Source organism: Simochromis diagramma, unplaced genomic scaffold (genome assembly GCF_900408965.1).
Source record: "Simochromis diagramma unplaced genomic scaffold, fSimDia1.1 OVJJ01000284.1, whole genome shotgun sequence".
Classification (NCBI taxonomy): Eukaryota; Metazoa; Chordata; class Actinopteri; order Cichliformes; family Cichlidae; genus Simochromis; species Simochromis diagramma.
Window position 1 is genome coordinate 3449802 of NW_024386871.1, and position 26940 is coordinate 3476741.

Below are 26940 nucleotides of genomic sequence, written 5' to 3' on the forward strand. Positions count from 1 at the left end.
TACAGTCAGATTTTATAACTCGAGAACTGGGTTACAGAGACTGAAAGGAAAACACGGAATAATACTCTTTGAAGACTTTTTATACTTCGTAAGTTTTATTGGGCCACACTAAAATCAACTTTCAGCAATTGAAAGGTTATTAATTCAAGGAAGATTTCAATATTTCTTTGGCTCACTGACTTTTCTGGCTTTTGACTTTGCGTATCTTCTAGAAAACATGCAAAACTACAAGGCTGGGAATAAAACCACATGGCAGTGGCAGGAAAAGATTGTTGTTATGAATAACAAAACATTTAAGGAGTGAGCGTGGTATCCATGTGACAGCTTCACACTGGCTGAAAGGATGAAACATGTTTGTGTAAGGTCTTCTTCGTGGTTATATACAGTCATATACATATACATATACATACATACAGTCATACACAGCTACGTGTAGTCCACGGTTCTTTTACAGTCACTTGTTATACCACAGTCCCTTAATGACAGCAGCGCCCTCTGCTGGTACAAACCAGTGACTGCAGAAGTACTCCACTCCAAACATGGCTGCCCTGGCAACTGCATGGGAGGATGATAAACATTACTCGGTATCTGTCATAGTCCTCATTATTTCATTTATTCCTAAACTGCCTTACATTAGACAGCCGGCTGTATTTGAATGATATTTTTTGTTTTCTTTTTGGCGCGTTTTACTTTCAGTTTTCGGGCCATCTGAAAGTCTAAAGAGCCAACGTTAGTCAGTGCTAGGTAGCAAAGTTAGCTTTAAGAGACGAAACTGGTTGGTAATTTTACAGATTTGTTTATTGCGCTAATCAGTAGTATGCAGGACTCTGACATACGCGCGCCATTAATGGTTTCATTGTTTTTGAAATGTTTTTCAGAGCTTTCGTTGCTAAATTTGCGCCTGTCCGATAATGGATGCTGTATAAATAACATGGTTACAGATGCCAATGTCGTTGAGTAGACTGTGGATTTATTATCGGACAGAACTTTCTGGACTTTTGAAAATGCAAAAAATCTACACCTGAGGTTGTTGGCATGAGCAGCACTTGTGTTTTACTAACACTAACTGAATATGAGCAGGGGGAGGAAGAGCCTAGTGTCCTGCAGCCATGCACATCACCCCTGCTCAGCGGTCAAAGTGCGGACCACAGACTGGCCACACAGAAAACTGCACAGTTCCTCAGGGAGGCTGAGAGGAACAGGAGGCAGTAAGTAATACTGCTGCTGTCACTTCTTCTGCGTTTAAATTGAATTTCTAACACATATTTTTATTTACATCGTCAAAAGTTTCATATCGATGTTATCTTGATTTCTCATTCACTGAAGATGAGTTGGAAACAGTCAGCAATAATACTCTGTGCCATTTAAGCGATGCTCAGTTGGTATTAAGGGTCCCAAAGTGTGCCAAGAAAATATGCCCACACCATTACATCACCACCACCAGCCTGAACCGCTTGATATTTCCTCTTTTTCAGACCATTCTCTCTAAACCCTAAAGATAATTTTAATCACAGGTCATCTTGACCATGTCTACTTGTAATTTTAATTGTTCTAATAAGGTGAAATCAGATTATTTGTAATAATGTGTAACAGATCAAATGAATCGCTGAACTTTTCATAGGATTGAGAAATTGGAGAAAGAGAGGACGCTGATTTCTCAGTGCAGAAAGAATGGCTGGGCGGATGTGAGTGGAGAGATCGAAGAGTACGAAAATGTGCTGGAGGGACAAAGAAATGCTGAGAGTAGGTCTTTCTTTACATATACTAACATTTTCACCTGACATTTTAATGTTGCCAGGTGAGGTTTTCATTAACCTGTTCTTTCTCCTTCAGAGATAAATCTTCAAAAGCAGCTCATGAAGATTCATAATGGTGTGAGGAAATTTCAGAGACATCTAACTGATGTGAAACCAACTCCGGAATGTAAGTTTTTACTCATTTATGTTAAAGTGGACCATTTCTGCTTTTCCTTATTCCAGTCATATATATTATACTGTTGGTAAATGCTCACATTAAACAGAGTGAGGGTTTTAATTAGTAATAGCTGGTATTTGTGCAAGAAATCCCTGTGAGCCACAAGCTCAGGCTTCAGACCTCGCTTAAAACTCCCCTTTAGACTGTTTTTTTCTGCTCCTGGGTCTGGATGATGTCAAAGAGATGGGATATCCCTAATATGGACATCTTACTCCAGCTGCTATTTAAGCATTCTGTTCTCGATTGGCAGCCAGTCATAAAGATATTACTTAAAGGACAAGGAGCTAAAACAGCTCATTTCAGACTAAACGAGATTTACTATGAAGTAAATGGGGATGATTTTGAACTTTTAATCATGCAAAGCTGATGTAGTAAAGATCCAAGAGTAAATAGCTGGAAATGGAAATGAATGTAATAGGTCCTCTTTAATTTAATTTCCACTATTGCAGAGTATTCAATTCAATTCAATTTTATTTATATAGCACTAAATCACAACAACAGTCGCCTCAAGGCGCTTTATATTGTAAGGTAGACCCTACAATAATACATACAGAGAAAAAAAAACAATCATGTGACCCCCAATGAGCAAGCACTTTGGCGACAGTGGGAAGGGAAAACTCCCTCTCAACAGGAAGAAACCTCCAGCAGAACCAGGCTCAGGGAGGGGCGGTCATCTGCTGCGACCGGTTGGGGAGAGAGAAGGAAGACAGGATGAAAGACATGCTGTGGATGAGAGCCAGAGATTAATAACAAGTGTGATTCAGCAGAGAGGTCTATTAACACTTGTTGAGTGAGAAAAGTGACTGAAAAGGAAATACTCGATGCATCTGAGTAGTGCACTGCTCAACAAAGTTGTCTGCATTGTTATATGTATAGAGTTCTTATTGTCTCTGCATTTCTTGGATTTTCAGTGATTGAAAAACTGAAGGAAATCATGTCAGAGGTGGAAATTTCTATTAACAGTGTGAAGGAGGAACAGCGCTCACGGTAACAGCATAAACCAAACAACCTGAGTTAGATGTAGAGCCTTAAAATCCATTTTAAAATATGTCATCCATATTAAAGTAAACTACCTTTAACTTAAAATGTAATAATATTTAACATAGTGAAGCAAGCAGGTACATTGCACTTGTACATGTTGCATTCGTTCGCACATGATTCCAGCTTTATGTACGTTAAAGGAGAGAAAGAGCAGCCACCGTTTAATATTTTGTGGGGGTGAACTTTTGTACTGATGTCAATATTTTGTTAAAATTGATTTGCTTTTCGTTCAGCTTTGAGGAATTTTTGAAGGAAGAGTGGACATGCAGACAGGAAATCACCGCTTATGAGAAGAAGATTGAAAACTGGAGCCTTGCTGTCAAAACGAATCCCAAACTACCCGCAGCTCCCACTGTTAGGGTGTGTCTCTGTCTCGTCTTCCTCCTCTCTGAACTTTCTCTCGTGTTTGTCAGTTAGGTGGTAAAATATTAGAGAGATGAGTTTCAGTGAGAAGTCTCAGAATTAGAATAAGATGAATAAATAGCTCTCTAACCAACATAGTGGCAGTTGACTTTATTTCAAAATGCACCCTGAATTCATAGCTGCCTCTTTTCCATAAGACCAAACCACCCGACAGAGACCTGCCAGCAGAAGTCAGAGCGCTGGAGGTTTTCCTGCAGAAGACTGGAGGCTCTTATGGTGGCTGGGACCAATATGACCATGAAGCTTTTCTTAAAGCAAGTAAACCATTACTGTTATTTCTCTTCCTTTCACTTGCCGATCATGTCATACGGTCAAACACTACTGATTAAACTAACGGGCAGACTCAGCAGCTGCCAGCCCAAAGCTTGGTGACCTCAGCGCGGTTGTCTGTCTGTAATCTGACTCACAGGTCTGGGTGAAGCACAGTGGGGAGCCGGGCTACAGGAAAGAAGCCAAGCTGTATCTGCCTGGTAGAACAATGGAGGAGATAGAGCAACACGAGGAATGGCATCAGGAGCTCATCTACCTGCAGGACAGGAAGAAAGAGGTAATGACAAAACATGTCTGAGCAGAATAGAAATCCAACTATTATCTATATATGTGCACATTAGACAAACGTGAAGGTGAGGTTGGAGAAAAAGCACCTGTGAGCTTCACTTTTAGCTCATCCTACAATAACCTTTGAGTTTCATTGATGGTGAGCCAGTTTGACCTTTGAGTTTTCAGACAGAGTTACAAAAAGCTTTTAATAATTTATTATGAGGGGAGACTTAAAACATCAGCGCAGAAGTTCTGCTGACAGTCCACTGCTTTTAACTGAAAACTAAGCAATCATAAAGAGTTAGATTTTCATCTTCACTACATATCCCCCCCTGATTAGTTTGAAAAAATGGCGATGATTGAACATTACCTCACATTTTCTTTATGTGTTAACATTAAATAGACAGCACATCATAAGAATAGTTTGCAACCCGTGCTGCTGCTTGTTAAGTATTTTGTGGTTTCTTATGTCACTGCTTATTTTTATGCCACATGCAGGCTATTCAGCGCTGGAAAGCCAGCAAGCATCAGGAACGCCAGATCAGGATACAGACTCAGGAGAAGACAGAAGAGGCAAAAAGGAGGGAGAAGGAGGCCAAAAGCCAGGCCCAGCAACACATGTGAGCCAGGAGTGTGACACACTAGTATGAAATAAAAAGGAGATGATGCAGGCGGGTTGATCTCCTAGCTATGCCGGTTAAATTCAACCCAATGTTGTAAATCCCACCTCATGTTATGAGCACCCAGTTGATTGATGGATTTTTGGGGGTGTCGTTTGTTCATGGTATATAATTTGTTTTAGGACTGAGGAGGAGAGGAGGGAGATGGCACGGCGTCTGGAGGAATGGAGGGAAGAAAAGAAAAGGAGGGAGGAGCAGGAAGAGGAGCAAAGACTGGCTGAAGAGATTCAAAAGAGGAGACGGGAAAAGGTGCTTTTGTGCTCGGGTGTCATTTTACTGTCGCTGTAGTTTAGTCAGGGAGCACTTCTGTGTAGTTATGCACTCATTTAATGTAAAAATGAAAATACAGAGTAAAACCAAGGAGTAAATATGTGCATGTAGTGTCCTGAACTGCTTTTTACTTTAACCAATAATGTATTCATACTTTTTATTAGGAGGAGCGCCGCCGGCAGCTGGAAGTGAAGCTAACCGTAGAGGAGCAGCTCCGACAGAGGAGAGTAGAAGAGGAGGAACAAGAGAGGAGGAGAAGAGCAGAAGAAGAGAGAGAAAGAGAAGAGAGGAGAAAGGAGGCGACAAAGAGCATCAGGCGTTTTAATGAAAGGGTACAAAAGTGCCAAAATTACAGACACAGGGAAACACAAGATGCGATGTTCGCGTGTTTTAAACTGAGATGCCTTAAGTGACTGCTGTAAAATGCCAGATTTTCAGATTTCTGGTGTTAAACAGGATGTTGCTCTGGATAAGAGCGCGGTTTTCATCAGGCGAGGTTGTGATGTCAAAACACTGAGAAATACAAGGCTCGTCTCTGCCTTTCTGCAGGATCTTCATAGGGTGGAGGCAAAGCGCCATGAGAAACAGCTGAGGGAAAAAGAGCAAGAGGAAAGGCAGAGGAGACTCACTGCCAAGTTGAAGGAGAAGGTGAGAGGTTTGTTTTCTTGTCGAAAAAGTAACAGTTAAGTCACTAAATCGGAAAATCATCATTGTGAAATCTTGAAATAAGAAGATTAAACTGCGTGTGGGAAAAAGGTTGACGTTTTGTCCTTTTTTCCACATTCAGGTGGACAATCATGCCAACAGAGACCCGTCCAGGCTTACCCGCCCTACGAAGGGATGGGAGGAGCGGCTGAAACACGTTGGACCGTCGGGAGATGGGCCAATGCTACAAATGTTTCACAGGTCTGCCTCCTAAACTTAATTTTTTTCTGTAAATCGTTCAAGTTTCTGTCAAGAAACATTTGGTAATAATGAGTAATTTATTTCTAAATGACTGAAATGTTCTTTTTGTTACAGAGCTGTTCCCACTTGGAGACAAGGCCTGTGATGAAGAGTCCTGCATTGTGTTCAGAATCCTTTCTATTTTTTAAAGAAAATAAAGATATACACTGCGCCCGAATTGTCCCTTTTTAATTTGTCATATAACTTTTAAGGTGCAATTCAGTTCAATTTTAAACTGTGAAACTGTTATTTTTAAAATAAAGATTTTTTATTGTGATGTACCGTTTACACTTTAGGTACATCGAAGTAGTATGAGCTTTTATTTTGAAACTTAAACGTACCGGAAAATGATTCTCATAGGTGCGAAAGCAAAGATGGCGGAAGAGGAGAACGAGTTTGAAGAATTTGAGCAAATAGACTTTTTAAGAGATCGACATGTACGATTCTTTCAGCGAACACTTCAGGTGTTACCTGAGAGATACGCCTCGCTGGAAACGACCAGGTCAGTTCACCGAAATGAACAAAGATGCTCTAGTTTGTGTGTTTTGTGGAAGAACTTCACTAGCAGCTAAGCTAGGTGGTCTTCACAAGCAGTTTTGAATGGAGGCTAATGCTAGTAGCATAGCATAACTGCAAGCACCAGCTTAGCCAAGTTATGGCAGATGAACAGATGTATTAACACAATGCAGTGAGGTGTTTATTATTAAGTGATAGGTCATGTTATTATCATAGTCATCAAGGGAATTGGTCTCACCTAAGTGTTGCAGCGAACTGTAATTTGTAAATTTGAATATTAACTCTGTACGTGTTTCAACTTTTTTATTTAATTAACGGAAAACGCCGCTTTACAAACTATAAACTAGTGTTTCGCTATAAAGAAAATGTGTCTCTAATGTAGAACGAACTGAGAGGTTTACCATAATTTAAGCAGAATAAATGAAAATGAAAAGTAAGTACTAACTAGTACTTACTTGGCTAACTAGGCTGTGATCTGAAGTAAGAACACGAAGCAGGTGGTTGAGAGATATCCATAAAAGAGTAATGAAAGTCACCAGAAGCAAGGCGGAATATTTCAGTTCAATTCAATTTTATTTATATACCGCCAAGCTAGTTGCTTCGAGGTGCTTTATATTGTCAGGTAAAGACCCTATAATAAAACAAAGAACCATGACCGGTTGGGGGTGAATGGATGAAGACAAGAGAAAGACATGCTGTGGAAGAGAGACAGAGATTAATAATAACTAATAATTAAATGCAGAGGTGTATAAATGCACAGTGAGTGAAAAAGATGACTGAAGAAGCATCATGGTAATCCCCCAGCAGCCTACATCAATTGCAGCATAACTAAGGGAGGATTCAAGGTCACCTGGTCCAGCCCTAACTATATTCTTTATCAAAAAGGAAAGTTTTAAGCCTAATCTTAAAAGTAGAGAGGCTGTCTGTCCCCAGAATCCAAACTGGGAGCTGGTTCCACAGAAGAGGGGCCTGAAAGCTGAAGGCTCTGCCTCCTATTTTACTTTTAAATACTGTAGGAACCACAAGTAAGGCCGCAGTCTGAGAGTGAAGCGCTCTATTGGCGTGATAGAGTACTGTAAGGTCATTAAGATGGGGCCTGATTATTCAAGACCTTGTATGTGAGGAGCAGGTTTTTAAATTTAATTCTGGATTTAACAGGGAACCAGTGAAGAGAAGCCAATATAGGAGAAATATGCTCTCTCTTGCTAGTCCCTGTGAGATCTTGTGCTGCAGCATTTTGGATCAACTGAAGACTTTTCAGGGGTTTTTTTAGGACATCCTAATAATAACAAATTACAGTAGTCCAGCCTAGAAGTAATAAATCCATGAACTAGTTTTTCAGCGTCACTTAGAGACAGGATGTTTCTAATTTTGGAGATATTGCGCAAATGGCAGAAATGTGTGTGAATGATAGGGAAGGAGGTGTCACAGTGAAGAAAAATAAGTACCTGACATCAACCATCCAAAGCGATGAACAGTCCAATAAGAGGTGAAGAAGAGAGTGCAGGCAAGGTGGAGTGATTGTCAGGATAGCAGAAAGAGTGAAAGGTAAGGTTTACAAGATGGTAATGAGAACTACTGTGATATATGGTTTAGTAACGGTGGCACTAACTAGAAAACAGGAGGTGGAGCTGAAAGTGTTAAGATGTTCGAGAGACGTCTGTCTCGCCCTAGCAGCGCCTGTCCCTCTCCTCCTCTTCCGTTCGCCTCAACATAAGCTTGTCATATTCTCTTATATGATTTACTCTGAGGTGTTTGACGAGGTTGGCGGTGTTGCCACAACACCTCACTGTCTTGCCACATGTATCGCAAACCGCGTCTTGGCTGTTTGTGGAGGTAAAATACGTCCACACATGAGCCATTGTTGTGAGTGTGCACGCCAAGGGGCTGCCACACATTTATACAGCCGTATTTCGCATGTGACTATGAAAGGCGGAAGAGAAAGTAGTTCCAATTTAGATGATCATAAGGATATTGTTTCTTTCCACTGTGTTTCTGTTAATGATAAACTACAAATTTACCCCAAATTACTAAAATATCAATATTTTAATATGAGAATCAATTCTAGAGCATAAATAACTGGTATCGGAGGAATGGATATTTCAGTATCGAGCCACACACCACTACAATAAACCACATCTTACATTGCCTCTGATTTTTTGCATTCTCACAAATATATTTGTAATAAGTAAAAATGAATGTAAATCTCACCTTGTTTTTAGGTTGACCATCGTGTTTTTCGCCCTGTCTGGTCTGGATGTGCTGGATGCCCTAGATGTGATTGATCGGAACGTCATGATTGAGTACATCTACTCACTACAGGTTCTGCCTACTGAGGATCGTAAGTCACACATTTTCCTACTTTTATAACTATTTAGCAGTTGGCAGTGCAAAAAAAAATCATTGTCAATAGGAATATTATTTTTTACAAAGGCTAACATTAAGTGGTAGAGCAATACAGCTGTCAGAGTTCCTGAATGCATTAATCAGGCATTGCATCTTTGCCTACATTTGTGCCCTGTTTCTTTGGTGTAATATTCCACAGTTAAGTTTAACTGGTTTAGTACCTAAATTGAACTGCACTAGAAAATAAATCAAAAAGATTTGAAAATTATGGAATTCATCATCAATCTCTGGTGCTGTTAGCAAACGGGATGCTGGTAGGGGGTGAGGGTTAGTGCGTGTTAGTCCCTAAGATATCATCAGGATATTACAGAGAGACTGAGTTACTGTGGGATTGATGGGCTCTTGGGAAGTTCAGCTTTCTGCCTTTTTAAGATTTTTACCCCAGGATACATTTCAGGTTTTTCTCTTCATGTTTGTCGACTTCAAAGCTGTCGAACTTGAAAGTCTGGATTATGAAACCAATACCGACTTCCAGGTGTTCTCCTCGCTTACCCTGTTACATTCATTCATTCGTCAGGGAAAGTTGGACTCTAAATCTTTAATGACTTGGGTTTTTTTGTCTCTAACAAGCCAGTCTGTGCCATCTGTTTAGATGCCCATTCAGTTAATTATTCAAGCCATCAACAGAAATTACAGAGGGGTAGCCATGCCTGATTGGTCTCGGTTTTGTTGCTGCCATATGTTTGGCGTCACATTAAATTTCTTGTCATTAGGTGTGAAAAACACAACTCAGGAGGCACTCGAGATTTCCTAATGTATCATTGGTATGGAAATAGATCTCTGGCATGAAACTGCAGATGTTTCGAGTGATTTAATCTTTATATTTATGCATCAAAAAAAATGATAAAGGTGTTGTGCAGCAAGTATAAACTCAATAATAAGTGCGAATAGCACCTGCCACTCAGGGCATAATGATCTGTAGATGTAATGGTGATAAATGTGCGACATGTAACAACTGTTTAATTATCGTATGTTGAAACTGCTGGAGCGTGCTGTCCACTGTAAGTGGTGTTTCTGTCATAACCAGGAGATGGCAGCAGTGTTCTTTTTATATTATTATTTTTTGGGAGAATTAAAAAAAAAAATCTAGTAATGCTTTCTTTGTCCCAGTTTTTCTTCACCTGTGTAGAGTGACGACCTTTTGTTAAATATCTGCTCTTCCTTCCGCTCTTGTCTTTTTTCAGAATCCAACCTAAGTCGATGTGGGTTTCGGGGATCATCACATATTGGAATCCCTTACAGCACTAAGGTACAGCCATCGCCCACCCCAGCATGTTTTTTGAGGTTATGTTTTGTAAAAACTAATGCATCACCTTCTTTTGCATTAGTCTTAGAGGCGGCTTCACTACTATTATCCCTATTTTTCTGTTGTTTTCTATATTTATGGTAATCCTGCTCCAAATATTTTGTTATTCTTCCCTCCAGCTGAAGGATTAGTAGTCAGAACTATTACCATTCTGTCTACAATCTCTTCCCGTATAGCTTCAGTGGTAAAAATAATATCTCCTGCTGATGTTTTCTCCAGGGCCCAGGTGTGCTCCATCCATATGACAGTGGCCATGTAGCTATGACCTATACTGGGCTGTGCTCACTGCTGATACTTGGAGATGACCTTAGCCGGGTTAACAAGCAGGCCTGTCTGGCTGGTCTGAGGGCGCTGCAGCTGGAGGATGGCAGGTCAGAGCGCACACACATACACGTTCTGATTTCCTTCAGCAGCTCGATTTAAATACACCTGAGGTGGTGGAGACAACAAGCAGCCTTAACACGGACTGACTCACATTTGATTCTGCAGTAGCAGTTCTGTGTGCAAGTCTCCAGGCACCCTGATAACAGATTGTACAGCAAGAAAACAATACAACTCTTGCAAATCTTTAGTGGGGTAGACCAGTGAAACGTCTCTTTCTGTTTGTGTAAAGAGGTTCAGCTGCACATTTATTCCCTGAGATATCTTTTCTTATGTTATTATTAAAAAAGAAGTGCAGTTTGATCATTATGTCTCAGTGTTTCTACATAATAAAGAAATGCTGCTGAAAGGAATCAGTCAGCATGACTTCCTGGGATGTCATTGTTAGAAATGAACATATAAAACTACAGAAAATGTCCTGTAATTATAAGACAGAAAGCCTTTGTTCATTTCCAGAAAATGCATTTAGTTTTGGTTTAGTGTGAAAACCACTGTAAAAACACAAGAAACAGACAATTCTACAGTAGATGGTGGAAAAAAGAATCTGTTCTGTCATTCAGTTGTTTATCTGTTATTTAGTTACCTTGATGAAGTATGAATGGCCATAGGAGAGATCTTTATCAGTGGAAAAAAGATGCAAAACTACAGATAAAAGTCTAAAATTTATGCCCTCTTTCATCCAGTGGGCCAAATTAGAGTCTTTGCCGAGCCGATTCTGGACTCAGGGCCTTATGTTTGACGCCTATATGTTCTATAAATTTAACGACTCTCTTCTAACCATCACAGCGGGATAAACCTTCCCAAAGCGGCATTATTGTTGGCATTGGTCTTTGCTCGTGGGAACTGTGACGTCACCACATCCCTGTAACTATTTATAGCTGTGCTTGAGGCGTTCTGCCACAACGCAGAAACAATCACTGGATCGGTGCGGGAATTAGAATAGAAGAAAACGAAACGGGCAACAAAGCGATCGAGAGGATTTTGGCTCATCTGGTCAAATGACCGATGAGCCGGTGCCGTGGCCAGACGTCTGCCAAACATCCACTCTTCCTATAAGTCGGCCAAAATTTAATAGAACTTGTGGGTGTTTTTCCATTTCCAGAAGATTCACTAGTCCTCCAAGAATATTGATCCGATTTTAGTGACACTTGCACACAGTGACCACCTACTAGGTGTTCAACCAAATTTCGGTCAAGGCCGAGGTCATGTGTGTCGTTCTCCAGCCAATAACCTGCAACCTGAGATGGATCGTGAGCTTAGATCTCACATCTTACAGATATTTTGTGGAAAAAGTGCTCTCTGTAGCATAGAATAGAATAGAAAAGCCTTTTATTGTCAATGTACATGTAACTTTTGGCACGCCCACCATTCATAAGGGCGACAACGGTAGCCAACAACTGGTTGTTGGCTACCGTTGACAAGTTCACTTCGTGTTAAGAAAAGTAACAGCCGCCTCACTAATGATTAAAAAAAACAGGTCAAAAACGACAGTTAGCAACATTAATCAGCAACCTCTGAACAAACACATGACAAATAAGTGTTTACTCTGCGACTGCCAGCTCTCTAATGCGGCACAAACAATGCCTTAGCAGTTTTATCTGAGAAGCTTTATAAAAATCAAATTCGTCTTCAGTATGGACAGCAGGCTTATTTCCAGTTGTTTATGTAGCTCATCCGGCTTTACTGCTTCCTCTTTCTTCCAGTTTTTACGCAGTGCCAGAAGGAAGTGAGAATGATATACGCTTTATCTACTGTGCAGCCAGTATCTGTTACATGCTGGACAACTGGTCAGGCATGGACATCCAAAAGGCCATTGAATACATCCGAGGAAGTTTGGTGAGTAGATGTTAAAAAATTAAAAAATATGAAATGTAGCTTCCTGGTAACTGGGTGCAGCTGTAAACAACAACACAGCGCGGCAACATTTGAATGAGAAGAACAGGCCACCCACCTTCAATAGGTGGCACTCTGCCGAGAAATACTTCATTTATAATAAACGGAGGGGGCTGAGCAGTGCGGTGTGGTCTTAAAGCTGTAGCAGAGTGTTCTTTCCCCCCTCCCGACCAGGAGGGAAAACACATTTTTTGCACCACACTGATATTTTTATCAAGAGCTCAAGTCCTCGAAGCAATGCGGGTTCCACTAAATCCTTAAATTGATTCTGTATCAGGACAAGCTCATATAATTTTGGCAGTTAGCACAAGAGGCTTTTATTACATAGTTTATCATTGTTTCACTGGTGTGTTGATAACAGGCTTCATACTTTTGGATGGATACCAATTTTTTTTTTTTGCTTAGCAGGTTAATTATTCGTGAATGTAAGTATGCCAGAAGCAGTGGGATGGTGGGTGGTTATGTATCAGAGGGCCTGTTTATGAGCAGCCACGTATCCATTTACAAACCTTATTGTTGAGGCGTGATCAGATCATACACAGGGACAAAACATGGTTGGACTTTCCCGCGTACCGCCTGTCGTTTAGTGTGAATTTTGTATGAGCTGCCTATTGTAGCAGGTGGCGATTTTTCATAAATATGTGTAGAAAACTGTCGTGTTTCATGACAGTTTCAGCTTCTTTTAAAACAACTGGGTAACCTTATCTGGGCTTTTTTAAAGAAAGAAAAAGGAGTCGCAGCTCTGCGAGCTGTCTCAGAGCATGTTTATGTATTTTACTGAGATTATATAGTTTCTAAAAACTGAAACAGATTGCAACACAAATGTATTTAATCTTTTTACTAAATTGGGTGTCAGTGTGAATAAATATATATTCAGAAGACTGATGTGGTGCTTTTTTTTTTTAAATCTTTGCTCACATTTGAACCTTTGTCTCTCTCTTTCTAGTCCTATGACAGCGGGTTTGGCCAGGGAGCTGGGCGAGAGTCACATGGTGAGTCTGATATTATTTTAATTGTTTATGTTATCAGATAAGTGAACATTGAGGAAGAAAATTATCGCATTTCGCAGCACAAATGTCTCTGAATAATGATTCGATTTGTGAGTTCATATCAGATCAAAGGATTTGTGGGTGTGTATGCCTGTGTCGCAGTAAAGGGTATGAACGTCCCCGATGGTGCTAAGTGCTTTAAAGGATTATCCATTTAAATAACTCTCTATAGATACAGTACCTTGCTCTCATTAAGCTCTCCCCCGCTCAAATTAAACCATGTTATTCTGGCACAAAAGCCTTCATCCTACATGCTCTTACACACATACACACACTTCTCAGTAACACATCTACTGTCACCTTCTTGGCACAGTGAAGAAATCATTTTGTGGTAGCTTTGTGAGGCGCTGTGAACGCATGAATTGAAACCGCTCAAAGGCACAGATTCTAGTGTGTCTCAGTGATTTCCTTCCTTGAGATAAATTCGACCTCTGTGATTACAGCCTTCATTGAGACTCTGCTCTCTTCTGCAAGCATGCCAACTCCCTGTCTGAAGGCTGATTACACATCAGTAGAGATGCAGAGTAGATGCCCATACATCCCTAAAGTGTGTTTGTTCAGCAGCAAGGCCTCCCACGCTGTTTGCTTTGCACTGTTTTGCTGATAATTGTGTTAAATGCATAAAATGGGGTATTATTAAAAACTATGTGCAGGGTATACTTTTCTCCTTTTTCTTGCCATGCATGGTTGTTTTCTTAAGATGGTAAGAAAACAACATTTTTGTCATAAATAGACCTCAGAGAAATTCCATAGATGTCACCCCTCGTGTTTAAACTGCATTATCAGTGTGTTTGGGCTCATTGTCATGCTGACACATGAATTTGCTGCCAGTCAGGTGCTTTCCAAATGGTATTGCATGGTGGATCAAAAGCTGATTGTGCTTTTTCACATTTGTAATTTTACCAATGTTGACAAGATTCCCAACAGCAGTGAGTGAAATGCAGCTCCAAATCAGAGCCTCCACCCTGCTTTACAGGTGGCTGTAGACACACTGTTGCATCTCTCTCCTGACTTCCACACATTTCGATGATGATTTGAAACAAAGATGTCAAATCTGGGTTATTCACTAGTATAGCTCAGCTAGCGCTGTTCGATATAACGATATATCGGATGACGATATAAAAACATCTATCATTTCATTTTACGCTAACGTTTGTTTCGTGGTGTCGCAAAATAAACTGTTTACGGCAATATTTTTTCATCGTTCTGATGGTCACTGTAGAGGCTATATTAATTTCTTAATATAAGAGAAAGTTCTCTCTTTCTCTTATATATAATATAGCCACACTACTGAGGGACAAGCGCCTGTTTTTATGTGTTGTCGTTAGCAACAGCCACGGTAACACCTTCGCGTGTCCGCTTGTTTATGTTCCACATAAACCTTTCACAATAAAGCTCAAGATCCTGTTGAGACTTTTCAAAATAAACTGAATCATGTGAAAGAACAGATTATTTACGGATGAGAAGTAAAAATGAGCCGCCAGGTGCTAAAAAATAAACCTTAGACTCAAACGTTAGAACAGGCAACCCGCAGCACGCCGTGTAATAAATACAAAGAAAACGGCGGCCGTTACAACTTATGTCTAAAAATGTATAGTTTCATGCATCAGTTAAAACACTCGACTCCGGGTAAAGGACGCGCAGCTGGAAACACTTCACGCAAGTCGAGCTGCCCGAGATTCACAGAATTTACAGAAAATGTTACATTTTTGTGATTTATATTGTTATCGGATTATAGAATTCTTATATCGGGATATGAGATTTTGGTCATATTGCACAGCCCTAAGCTCAGCCTTTTCTCCCTGTTCCCCCTCCCTTAAGATTTTTTTTTTTTGTCCTGTTTCATAAGGACATGAATTTCAGGTTAAATTCATCTCCTGTAGATAGTTAATTTTTTTTTTGTTTTTTTTTTTTAGGCAAGCCACTTCTTCTTTTATCTTCCACTTTTCCTAATTTTAACCGCACACTATGCCGCAATGTGCCAATTTTGGGTTAGTAGCACTTTGGGAATCACCTTGTTGGTCCAAAAATACAATTTTATCTTTGTCAATTTATGTTATATTTGGCATTTTTGGAAGATTAAACTAAAATGAGAATAAATTATGTGCTTTTATTTACAATTTAAAATTAGTTCCTTGCCAAGTTGTCTGTTGTAACACTAGTTCATCCCGTGAGTTTGGTTCATTTTCATGCCACTTCTTTTTTTACATCTTTTGAAAATGTTTCAGTCGAAGGACTTGCCTGAAAATGAGTGGAAAAAGCAGCCGAAGTCCGAAAATGAACTTAGAAACTAACTTTGGGAAAGCCTGGAGAACTAGTGCTCAAGACCGCTAGTAAGTAAAATGACAAGAAGGTCATACTCCCCAGATTATTTAAAATAAATCAATGAAAGTTGGCTCAAGCTTTGGGACTTTAGTGTATATGTTGGCACAGGAGGAAATAAGGTTACATTCAGGTGTGAATATTTGTTATACTTTCCAAACAGAAAGCTGCTTTTAGGGTCTATTTTTATTATAAAGCCGATTGTTCCCAACCCTGCGGTTAGAGTCAATGGTTAGGATTCCCCTCAGTTCTGTTTGACATTTATATTTATCTCCTCTTCCTTCGCCTCAAGCAGAAAGGGAGCTAGACATGGCTGATTATAGGCAAGTGTAGCATGTTGGCAGATTTACACTCGTGACCCAAACACTTCACCACGCCTTTTCTTTGTGTCTCCCCTTCACACGTTACCACATTCACACAAACACAGATAAGCTGGCAGTGATGTTCATAATGTGTGGAGGTCAGCTAGAGCAGCTGTGATAATGAAAGCAGTTGACAGCTGGATTGTAGAAGATTGCTTATGGCTGCTCTGATAACAGCTTATCATCAATCAATCAAAACTCTCACGCTGGTATTAGTCCAGCTGTATGATGCTCTGTTTTTCAGCCCTCAACAAAGCATCTCTAAAGGTTTTTCTCTTTTCGTCTTACGTTTAGCCTATGAGTTATTTGAGCCCACACACAGATATAAAATCTGTGTTTTGATTGCCGTGCCCTGCAATCATCTTGTTTGTCACCAAAACATATGAACTACCGGCGCTGCTTTCCAGTTTGAATACATTGTCAGATTAGTCCAATTTAATGAGCCTGTGTTGTGTTTCTAGGTGGCTGGACGTACTGCGCCATAGCCTCTCTGTGTCTGATGGGTCGACTGGAGGAGGCGCTGAATCAGCGGGAACTGGACCGGATCCGGCGCTGGTGCATCATGAGGCAGCAGAGCGGTTTCCACGGCCGCCCAAACAAACCCGTAGATACATGCTACTCCTTTTGGGTGGGAGCTACATTGGAGGTAAAGACCAGTGGGACAGACACGTGCACGCATATAGAGACACCGTTTTGCATGCATTAAAAGTGAAGCCGGGTGCTGCACTAAATGGCAATTAAAATACCAGCAGTTTAAGAGGAAGTGATTCCTGTGCACCAACATGGATGCACAGCCAAACTGGCTACCGAAACACTAAATAGGGAAGCTCAGATTGCAGCATACAGTGAGGAAGTGCTGCTCTTTTTCCTCCTACAGAGGCTATTACCCTACATGTTCACACTGGGGAAAATGGCCTGTCGATTGTCTCATTTATAGAACCTTTTAAGAAGTTAAGTTTATGAAATTTCTCTTTATTACAGCACAGAAGATGTTACACTTTAGAATATATTGGCATTCACTAAATGTGAATCATTTTTGAAAATCTCACATCGTCTAAACTCGTGGTTTACTGGGGGATTTAATTGCTTGTAAGCCGCAAACCCCTCTGAAACCCTACAGCGTCACCTGATATGGACACGGAAATGTAATCGTCTAGTTACATTACAACAGCTCGGTGCCGTTGAGTTCCCGTGGCATTTCCAGTTTTTGAATTTTTCAATCGCAAGTTGCTGAAATTATCAGGGTGGATGTGAAGGAATGTACAATGAAGACAAACAGGAGGGACAAATATTTTTGCCCCTGAGGGAAAAACTGACCACAAAGTAGGCTGGGGACAGAAAAAGTCCCAGCATTTTATTTCTGTCCTTCAGCCTGCACAGCATATAAAACACCGGGACATTTGGTAATTAATACATAGGTTGGTGGGCAGCACGGTGGCACGGTGGTTAGCACTGTTGCCGCACAGCAAGAAGGTCCTGAGTTCAATTCCATCATCAGGCCGGGGTCTTTCTGTGTGGAGTTTGCATGTTCTCCCCGTGTTTGCGTGGGTTCACTCCGGGTACTCCGGCTTCCTCCCTCCGTCCAAAGACATGCAACTTGTGGGGATAGGTTAATTGGATAATCCAAATTGCCACTAAGTTTGAATGTGAGTGCGAATGGTTGTCTGTCCCTGTGTGTTGGCCCTGCGACAGACTGGCGACCTGTCCAGGGTGTACCCCGCCTCTCGCCCTATGACAGCTCCTATGATAGGCTCCAGCGCCCCCCGCGACCCTGAAAAGGATAAGCGGAAGCGAATGGATGGATGGATGGATACATAGGTTGGTTTTCACTTCCATATAGGCTAAAAGCCTGACCTAAATACACACACACACTCGTGCTAAAGCAAACCCAGTGCAGGAAAACAGTGGATTTGTGGGTTGTCAAGCGCCAGAAGGATTAAAATTTCACAGTCAAACAAAATATTTGCAGATGGCTCACACTGAGGTTTGATGTTTTTCTCCCCTGATGTCTGTATATAGAGGGAGAATATCAAGTGTGTGTAATCACTGGTTTTCACCTTTGTGGAAATAAATGTTGTCATATGTGTGTGACTTCTCTAAACACAGTCTGCTCTGCTTCTTTGGAAATGAGTGTGTACTGAGCCAGTTTAATCTTATAATAAACAGCGCTCTAAATGTATATCAGTGCATTTGTTTTGTTAGTCTCTTGCAGATGTTTTCCTTTTTCTTATTACCCTTATTTTCCAGCTGTTAGATGTGTTCCAGTATACAAACTTTGAAAAGAACCGGAGCTTCATCCTGTCCACGCAGGATCGGTTGGTGGGTGGCTTCGCCAAATGGCCAGACAGCCATCCAGGTAAGCATCTCACAGTACATGTAGTCATTAGGTAAAGTGCAGAAAGTACCCGACTACTCAAAAGCCTAATGTGGATTCCACCCATAGTTTTTACAAAAATCAGTTTTGCTGTTTGTTTGCATAGAGGTTATTTTTTGTAGAAGCTCGATTAAGGTTACTATGCTTTGCTGTAGCTCTAAATATCTCAAGGATAAGAGGTGGTGGATGTAAGCAGTTAGGAAACCTTTATTTTCCTCTCTCTCTTACTGAACAGTTTCCATGCCCTCCACAGGTACAGGGAGGTCAGGGTGGAGCTGTGGTTGCCGGTTTTATTTGAGATCAGCGGATGAGCTCTTGTAACCCTAAACTTCAATGGTCTAGTTGCTCGTCTGGTCCGTATTTGTGCTTTCTTCCTCGCCCTTGTAATGTGTAATTGATGGGGTGGTTGTTGTTGGTAGCCAAGGAAACAGCAGATCGGGCTCCTCACGTTACAGGAACAAGGCAGGGGAAGACAGGGTGGAAGGAACAATGAGGTGAACAGGGCAGGTAGACAGTGTGATGACAAAGCCGTGTGAATATACATGTACAAAGGAGAGTTTTAGGAAATAAAAGAGACTGCAGCAGTATGGGAACAGATACCGCTGGACTTCTGTATGTGTGCGTGTGTGTGTGTTTGAGCTGCGCAGTCATGCACAGGAAGGAGCTGGCTTGGGAAGATGGGACAGCAACAATAGCCCGGAACAAAAGAAGGTGTTGTGTATTTGTTTAGCAGATCTGCACCAAATGAAGCCAAATATACTTTGAACATTTGGCACAGCCCAAGTTTGTCCACAGGTACTGTTTAACAATCTGATTAACAGGAATATGTGGGATTACACGGGGTAAGAGTGGCTGAAATTCCAGTTTAAAGTGATTAAATTGAACCAACAAAATATCAGCTGTTTATTAAAAAAACAAAATCAAATAAAATCCACAGGTCTTTTCAGCTAACTTTTTTTTGCTGTAAATGACGTGACAGAATTTGAACAAACCAAATGGTTGTCACAAAGAAAGCTCCTGCCTTTATTGTGTACGCGTGTCTCTGCTTTTATAACACTTACAAGAGACAGTTCGTGGCCCAAAGGCGTAGCTTAATGATCAAAGCAGCCTTATACTGATTCATGTTGGAGAAAGTGCTTTGAAGTGGCATTGATCAATACGCTGCTGTGCAAAAGTCTTGAGTCACCCTTCGTTTCTTTATATTTTGCTAGGAAAACGGGAAATGGGTGCAGCGATTTATTGAAACACATTCAAAAATAAAATGGAATGCAAGATATAAGGGGAAAACCGAGGTTGTACAATTCTGAGGAGCATGAAAGTCAATATTTGGTATGACAATATTTATTCTTCAATGTAGCCTGGACTCTGTTAGGCAAGCTTTGTTGTCATTTCTTTAAGTAGTCTTTGGAAATACTTCTTCAAGGACATTCAAAGCTCTGTTCTCTGTCAAGATGATCCCGCACTGCTTCAATAATATTGAGGTTCCGGCTCTGGGGAGACCAATCTATGATATTGCCCCATTGTATGGTTTTTCTTTCCAGGTATGCTTTTACTACTCTGGTAGTGTGTTTGGGGTCATTTTCATGTGGATCTAAATCTAAACAGAGTTTTCTGTATTTATATTTCCATCAATTTTTACAAGATCCCAACACCACTGGCTAAAATGCAGTGCCAAACCATGACAGAGATCAACCATGTTTTACAGATGGCTGTGTAATTTAGCACACCTCAGCCTTCTCTCCCTGTTTGCCTTCCTTAAGAACGGCTGATGTTAATAGTAGATGGATCAGCTGAAGGTTCAGATGCATCTCTGGTCCCGTGTCAGGTTTTTGCCATTTTTTTTTCCTGTTTCTTAAGGACATGACTTTCAGATTTGTCCAGTTTCTTCAATCTTTTTAAGAGCACGCTGCACAGCATGCTAAGATATGCCAAGTTGTAACGAAACGGAAAGAAACGATGCGTTTGTGACAGGCTGCTAGTAACGAAGTGCCTAAAGATACTATTTGTCTGTCACACAATTCTCTGTGCTACCTGCTCGGACCCACACATTTAGCACTTAGCTGCTAAAGAGCCAGATAGAGGTATCATTATTTGTAACTAAAACAGAGCTAACAGAGGTGACTCTGCTTTAACGATAATGTTCATCTGCATCTCTGGGTAAGTAGACAGTTTGCTAAATGGACATTGATAATTTCCTTATCAGTCAAACCGCCTCAAACCTTGGACTGATGGAGACGTCTCTTCTGTTCAGCCTTTAGTTTGAGTCCTTGTTGACTCCTGATTGATGCCACTAATGGTGCTTTGATTGATTCTAATGTATGTGTCCAATCATCTGTCATTTCATTATAATTCAATTACTGCTCATTTACTGGCTCGTGCAGCTTTTACTCTCGTCCCAGGGGAGGTGAAACGACCACAGAGGCGACCTGCATGCATTATTTATATCTACTTAAAGGTTCAGTGCAAGAAAACCATATGGAGGAAGGTTCTTATGTGAAATGAGGTTTTTGTTTTATTGACTGCATATGGATGGGTAAAGGGACATCCAGCACGTTCATCTTATCCAGTGGTTAAACTGGGGTTTATGACGGACGTCAGCACTCAAGACCATGCAGAGATTTTTCATTACTAGACCTTACTTGCCTTCTTGTTCCTCTACTTAAGAGGCCGGTCAAGTTTCATAGTTGTAGTCTTCTTGAATTCTTACATTAGACTTGAGCATGAAATTGGAAAGCTCTCAGTAATATGATTTCAAGCTAGTAACGGTACCAGCTCACCTTGATACTGCAGATAGAATATGATGATTGTGCCAAAAATGCCAACAGCTCTCATGGTGCTGTATAGACTCTGAATCTGTTTAGTTATGTGTCTCCTTCCTCATTTCTTATTCTTTGACATATTTGTCACACTTAAATGTTTCAGATCATCAAACACATTTTAGTATTAGACAAAGATGGCTTTGTTGTACTCGAGTTATCTAACCTGCCCTGCCTGCCCTCTTTTGTTAAATCATAAATTAAATGTGCTTAACCAAAATCTTTTTTTTTGGAAAGCTGGGTTTAGTTTCACTAGCCACTCCCAGGCCTGATTACAGCCAGATTCTTGGTGAATCAAGAAATCACTTAAATAGAAGCTGTCTGACAAAGTGAAGCAGGTTAAAAGATCTCGAATAACGTGCACAACATGGCACAATCTAAAGAAACTCGAGAGCAGCTGAGAAACAAAATCTCTGGCATCTATCAGTCTGCAAAGGGTAATAAAGCTATTCCTAAGACTTTTGGACTCCAGTGAACCACAGTGAGAGCCATTATCCACAAATGGAGACGACTTTAAACAGTGGTGAACCTTCCTGGGAGTGGCCAACCTGGCAAATTTGTTCCAAGAGCTCTGTAACCTAGAATAACCTGGAACATCATTTAAAGAACTGCAGGCCTCACTTTCCTCAGTTAAGGTCAGAGTTCATGTTTCAACAATAAGAAAGAGACTGAGCAAAAATGGCTTCCATTTTTTTCCTCTGGCGTCATCAGTCAGTGTACGAGTACTGCAAAGGCTACAGACCTGTCACATACAGGTGTTTGGCTGTGATGCATGTTATCATCTCTGACCTAGTTTCTTCTTTCCACTCTTTCAATCTCTCTTCCTCTCTGTCAGATCCTCTTCATGCATACTTAGGGCTTTGTGGTCTGTCCCTGATTGGAGAGCCCAATCTGAGGAAGGTCCACCCCGGTCTTAACATCACCCAGAGAGCCTTTCAGCACCTCCAACAGCTGCAGCAGACATGGAGAGACAGCACCGACACCTGCGGACGTCAGCACTGAAAGCCGGATGAACCGCGGCGCTCCCTCTCAATGGCTTCAGTTATCAGCAACGTCGAACAGTTACCAGTCAAGGAGGACTGGACTTGTTGAAGAGGTTTGGCCACTTACCAAGAGGCCATCTCATGTGAGGACTGAAGAACGCTCTTCTTTACAAAAGCAGTAACTTTGGGACGCTCACTTTAAATCCATCCAGTGCAACTCTTCCGTTAAGAGCCACACGCCTCACGTTTTTTGCTGCCTTTTATTCGCACAGTAGTCAATAACGGTGCGGTTTGTGGTTCGTGGGAATAAAAACGTGCCAGAAAGTCAAATTTGAGCTGCTATAAACTTGAAATTTCTGATGCCTCCATTGTTCCATTGAGTTTTTAGATAATGGCCTTTTGAGCTTTGCTGCTCATCATCATTGTGAACAATATCTTCATAGCCAAGGATCAAAACTCTAAATGTACATGAGAAACATTGTAATAAGTGTTTAAGGGGGGATCCCTGGAGGGCTGGGAGCATCCACACTGTCTTTTTTTTTATCAGGTTTATTTGCTAAGATTATGCTATTGCTGAGTAATGTCTCTAAATTTTAAATGTGAGATCTGTTAAGGTCTCCTTTTCATTCAAAGACTTAAAGAATTCGAAGCATAGTCTCCTTTTCCTTCTTTTGCTTTTTGTTTTGTTGCCCTTGTAGCATTTCCATCCTGACATTGCTTGTGAATCTCTTTAAAGCCTCAAGCTCTCATGTCCCAAAGGTGATACCAGGCCAGGTTTACTCATCTCCCAGTTTCACCACTGCAGGCTGTGTGCACTGATCAAGATTTAAATTAAAGAGCGCCTGGTGTGAAATTAATGGAAAAGGTGGTTATGGGTTTAGCTGCAGGCAAATCATTTTAGAAAATATCATTCTTTGTCTGCATTTTTCTCTGACGGCTAACAGAAAAGAGATTGAGCCTCTCCAGGGAGTTTGTTAAGAAGGGGAAAACCACCTTCTTTCCTGCAGAGGTAGTAGCTCCCGGTTGTAGCAGCAGACCCCATCCTAACACCCCACAACTCCTGCATCCTGACCTGTGCTCATTCGCTAGCTTGCATGCTCCCTGCAAGGCGCTAACCAGCCTCAAACCGGTAAGAAAAGATGAGACAATAGCACTGTAGCTTGAGGAAATGTATTCCTTTGAACAGTGCAGTTATTTTCAGTGCAGAAAGGATGCAAGGTAACAACAGAGAACAATGAGCATTAGCAGAATGGACCACAGAGTGTCAGGAAACAGAAGCAAGTGTTATCCCAACGAGCTACTTGCATCCCCCCCACCGTAAATGTTCATCACAAAGTATTTAGCAGTGATCTGACCCCAGACCCCTAAATCACTGAGGCAGAGCTGGTAGGGTTTACCGCACAGGTGCTCAAAGGAACACCACTCACATGTCGTTTAGGCAACCTTTTACCCTTGACCCGAGGCAGAGAGTTTTAAATTTCAAAAACAACCCTTAGAGTGACACACGACACTGAGTTGATCACAGCCGCCACCTCCTGCCCTCACTGAGGTTCTCTCATTCCCAAATAACCATCTTCTCCCAGCCACATCCTTTCATACCGGGGTCGCCGTCTAAGCAAACGCTGCCTGCAGTGGTTGCACCCTCACTGTAGGCTGCATACAACAGCCGTTCTCACAATCTTTTTCTTTTTATCCTACCATCTAAACTAAAGCCGGTCCTGGCATCATCTCCCTTTCCTCCAAATTGACCTCGTTTTCAGTTAAGGTTACAGACCAGGGAGACGGAGGAAAGAAGAGGTGAATAAATAAATAATTTGAGCCATCTATTATTAAAAGTAAACCAATGTAGGCTGATGTCTTCTCCTCGACTCCCAACAAAGGCCTCAGTGTTATATAGCCTGGTTTTACAGCTACTTTTTAGCCAATGCTTTATTATTGTTCATGTTTGCATGCTTTTCCTAAAGCGACAGGCTTTGCTGTGGCTATTCGTTGTTACTATAGTATCATTTTTCCTAAGATTTTGTTTCAGTGCATCTTTTTCAGATGTTCTTGAATTAAGCCTTAGATAAGTAAAGAAAGGATCTGAATTCAGAAAAAAAAAGTAATTTTCTTTTTTTAAAGTCATCATTATATTCTTGAATCAATGTGTTGTGATTTGCTTTGCTCTGTAAGAAAGAAAACTGTTACTGTACTTCTGCTGCACCACTGTAGAGCCAGATCCGGTGAAATTTAATGATCTGCATCTTAGGACGTCACTTCTGCTTCCTATACAGATTCCTCAGGCCATCCTCGGCCTGTCACTCGCTCAAATTTGACTTTGAAATGTGCCTCGTGCAGCGTCGTTTTGGGTCAGTGCTCTGTGAATACTGCAGTTCTGTACATGCAGCATGGTTAAACTGGGTTAGGGATGCTCCTTCTGTCAACAGACGCCCAGGATATTTTTCTTTCCTGGAGGAGAAGAAAGAGGAAGGAACCATCTACTCTAAATGCATGTAAACTTACAGGAAGGGTAACGACTGCTCTCTAAACTCTTTGCTCCTCCCATTTTTGTTAAATGTGCTTATACAATCAGACTGTACGATCTGACTGATGGAAGTGATTTTTTTTTTTTTTTTTTTTTTTTTTTTTTTACTGGAATCTGTTTTTGGGGTGTTTTGTTTTTTCGCTCTAACGCTCCCTGTGGACACTTTCTTAAAAAGCATGAAAGATTGGATTAATGGCTCTGCCACGTGACTGCAGATGAAGGCTGTGTCTCAGCAGAGTCACCTGTGCTCTGCCCCGGTCGCATCGCAGTCCACTCTGTCCCAAAACAGGTGGACGACGGCTTTGTGCTTTTAGCTGCAGTGAAAACTGTTTTCTTTCCGAGATCCAGCAACATGTGGTCAAACCATAAACCCCTGCTTTGCCATCAATAAATATACATAATGTAATAATGAATAATGTAAGAATAAAGGTAATGAAATTTATTTTTTCTATGCTTTGTAGCGATATTGAGTGTAGATACACATGTAAATGTCTATAAATATGTGACTTCTATCGTGCAAGAGAGAACCAGGTTTACGGTGACGTGAGTGAGACTGTTAGAGGAACTGGATATGCAAATGTTGGCATGTGATGTACTGTTTGTCTATAGCTTTGAATGAAATGATGTTGGCTCTGGCTTGGCAGTGCAAACTGTATGTATGGTAAATAAAACCTGTACTAACTGTCTCAATTGTTTTCTGTGGGTGGGTTCGTGCAGCTTTTCACTTTAGCTAAGTCGCACTTTAGCCTCAAAAGCTGGAGAATTCCTTCGGTACAGAAGTTAAAAATAAAGGTTAATACAACCTATAACGATATAGTTATAATAGTGTATAGCGCAGTAAAATAAAATTCGAAATGTCAACATATATTTTACTAAAGTAAAATCTGATTTGAAATCCAAATAAGGAAACAAAGTATACGTTTAAATATAGATCTGTCCACCCTTTTTTTGCTAAGTGTTTGGGTCCTGGGTGCAGGGTTTGAATAAACCATTAACATAAGAAAACATGATTTTCAGATAGATGTGTCACATGACCTATGAAAGACTTCCTGTATCTGTCAATGTGGCTGAATCAGCCTGTTAGAGAAAGTTTCTCTGCTGCTGTCTAGTGCGTGCAGCAGAGGTGGTTAGGTTTGTTACTTCCACCAGAGTTTTCAGCCAATCACAGAGCCAGCCTTCCTGCTCCGTACACTGTGCTCGCTACAGCAGACTGATAATGTCTGTTTTGCTGTGGTTTGCAGCTTTATTAGTAAACAGAGCCTGCTCATCTTCCAGGTCAGCCTGTTGCCGTCATGGTTGCATGGGTAAACCTCCATCAAATAGACAATCGGTCCCAGGACCAACACTGGTCGTGTAGCTGTGCTCGTCGTCACCATCTCTTTGGTCTTATTCGCATTCACAAGCAGGTGATTCCTCACAGAATGCACACAAAATCATCCACTAGTGCTCTGTACTCCTCCTCTTGCTTATCATTAGTACATCCAACCACTGCAGAATCGTCAGAGTGTTTCTATAGGGTTGTGTTCAAAATCTGAGGTGCACAAAGGGAACAGGAATGGAGACAGCCCGTCACCATGTCAGACGATGATAAGCCAGTCTGACAAACTGTGGCCTGTCTGTCAGGTACTGTGTAATCTGGGAGATGGTGGACAAATCTACTGGCCCCTCTTGAAGTTTTTCCTTCAGTATCAACAGCTTCAGATTCAGGAAAAAAAAACCACTTTAGTTTTGTCCCGTGGGGCCAGTGTGCATCATCTGCACAAATTATTGATTTTGCTTGTTTAAAAACAGACTCATTCCTGGAGGTGAAAAACCATGGGGGTTACCAAAATTGGTCGAAAATGCAAATGATTATGTTCCAGATGTGCACCAAAAGGAAAAAGAAAACATACTGTATATGCCATGTGTTTGTTTTATTAGGAAAGAAGGCTTTTCCTCTTATAACCAAAAATACAGATAGAAATTTCATATAGCAAGTAGCCTGTAGCTTTTGAAATGCCTTTATCTGCACAAAGGTGTAATAAGGAAATAAATCTTATCCCTGCCTCCCTGCCACTGAGACCCTCCTATATGGCAAGTTTCTTCAAAAAAGAAATCATTTCATAAGGAAACCTAAGCCTACAAATACTTTGGCT

At 41.0% G+C, this 26940-nt stretch overlaps 2 protein-coding genes across 3 annotated transcripts; both read left to right on the plus strand.

Moving 5' to 3' along the window:
• Window positions 1–489: 489 nt before the first annotated feature.
• On the plus strand, window positions 490–6105 carry LOC120733468 (coiled-coil domain-containing protein 112). Of its 2 annotated transcripts, none has more exons than XM_040031703.1 (14): window positions 490–584; window positions 1081–1208; window positions 1622–1743; window positions 1834–1923; window positions 2886–2961; window positions 3249–3375; window positions 3576–3692; window positions 3848–3985; window positions 4477–4598; window positions 4781–4907; window positions 5093–5260; window positions 5478–5576; window positions 5716–5834; window positions 5949–6104. In XM_040031703.1, exons 1-14 carry the CDS (start codon window positions 540–542, stop codon window positions 5977–5979), a joined length of 1509 nt encoding a protein of 502 aa, XP_039887637.1. In that variant the 5' UTR covers window positions 490–539; the 3' UTR covers window positions 5980–6104. The 2 variants fall into 2 exon arrangements, with proteins under 2 accessions (XP_039887637.1, XP_039887636.1); XM_040031702.1 differs by having other exon boundaries at window positions 491–584; window positions 1078–1208; window positions 5949–6105.
• A 107-nt stretch (window positions 6106–6212) lies between these two features.
• pggt1b (protein geranylgeranyltransferase type I, beta subunit) lies at window positions 6213–25492 on the plus strand. The gene is made up of 9 exons (XM_040031704.1): window positions 6213–6375; window positions 8612–8730; window positions 9980–10044; window positions 10321–10472; window positions 12186–12318; window positions 13322–13367; window positions 16570–16754; window positions 18356–18464; window positions 22134–25492. Exons 1-9 carry the CDS (start codon window positions 6221–6223, stop codon window positions 22298–22300), a joined length of 1131 nt encoding a protein of 376 aa, XP_039887638.1. The 5' UTR covers window positions 6213–6220; the 3' UTR covers window positions 22301–25492.
• Window positions 25493–26940: the final 1448 nt, after the last annotated feature.

Coding starts and splice junctions, on each gene's coding strand:
- pggt1b (XM_040031704.1), top strand. CDS start 6,221: ATGATTCTCATAGGTGCGAAAGCAAAGATGGCGGAAGAGGAGAACGAG. Junction 8,731..9,979: donor GGTTCTGCCTACTGAGGATC/GTAAGTCACACA, acceptor GTCTTTTTTCAG/AATCCAACCTAAGTCGATGT. Junction 13,368..16,569: donor AGCTGGGCGAGAGTCACATG/GTGAGTCTGATA, acceptor TTGTGTTTCTAG/GTGGCTGGACGTACTGCGCC.
- LOC120733468 (XM_040031702.1), top strand. CDS start 540: ATGGCTGCCCTGGCAACTGCATGGGAGGATGATAAACATTACTCG. Junction 1,209..1,621: donor GCTGAGAGGAACAGGAGGCA/GTAAGTAATACT, acceptor AACTTTTCATAG/GATTGAGAAATTGGAGAAAG. Junction 5,261..5,477: donor TCAGGCGTTTTAATGAAAGG/GTACAAAAGTGC, acceptor GCCTTTCTGCAG/GATCTTCATAGGGTGGAGGC.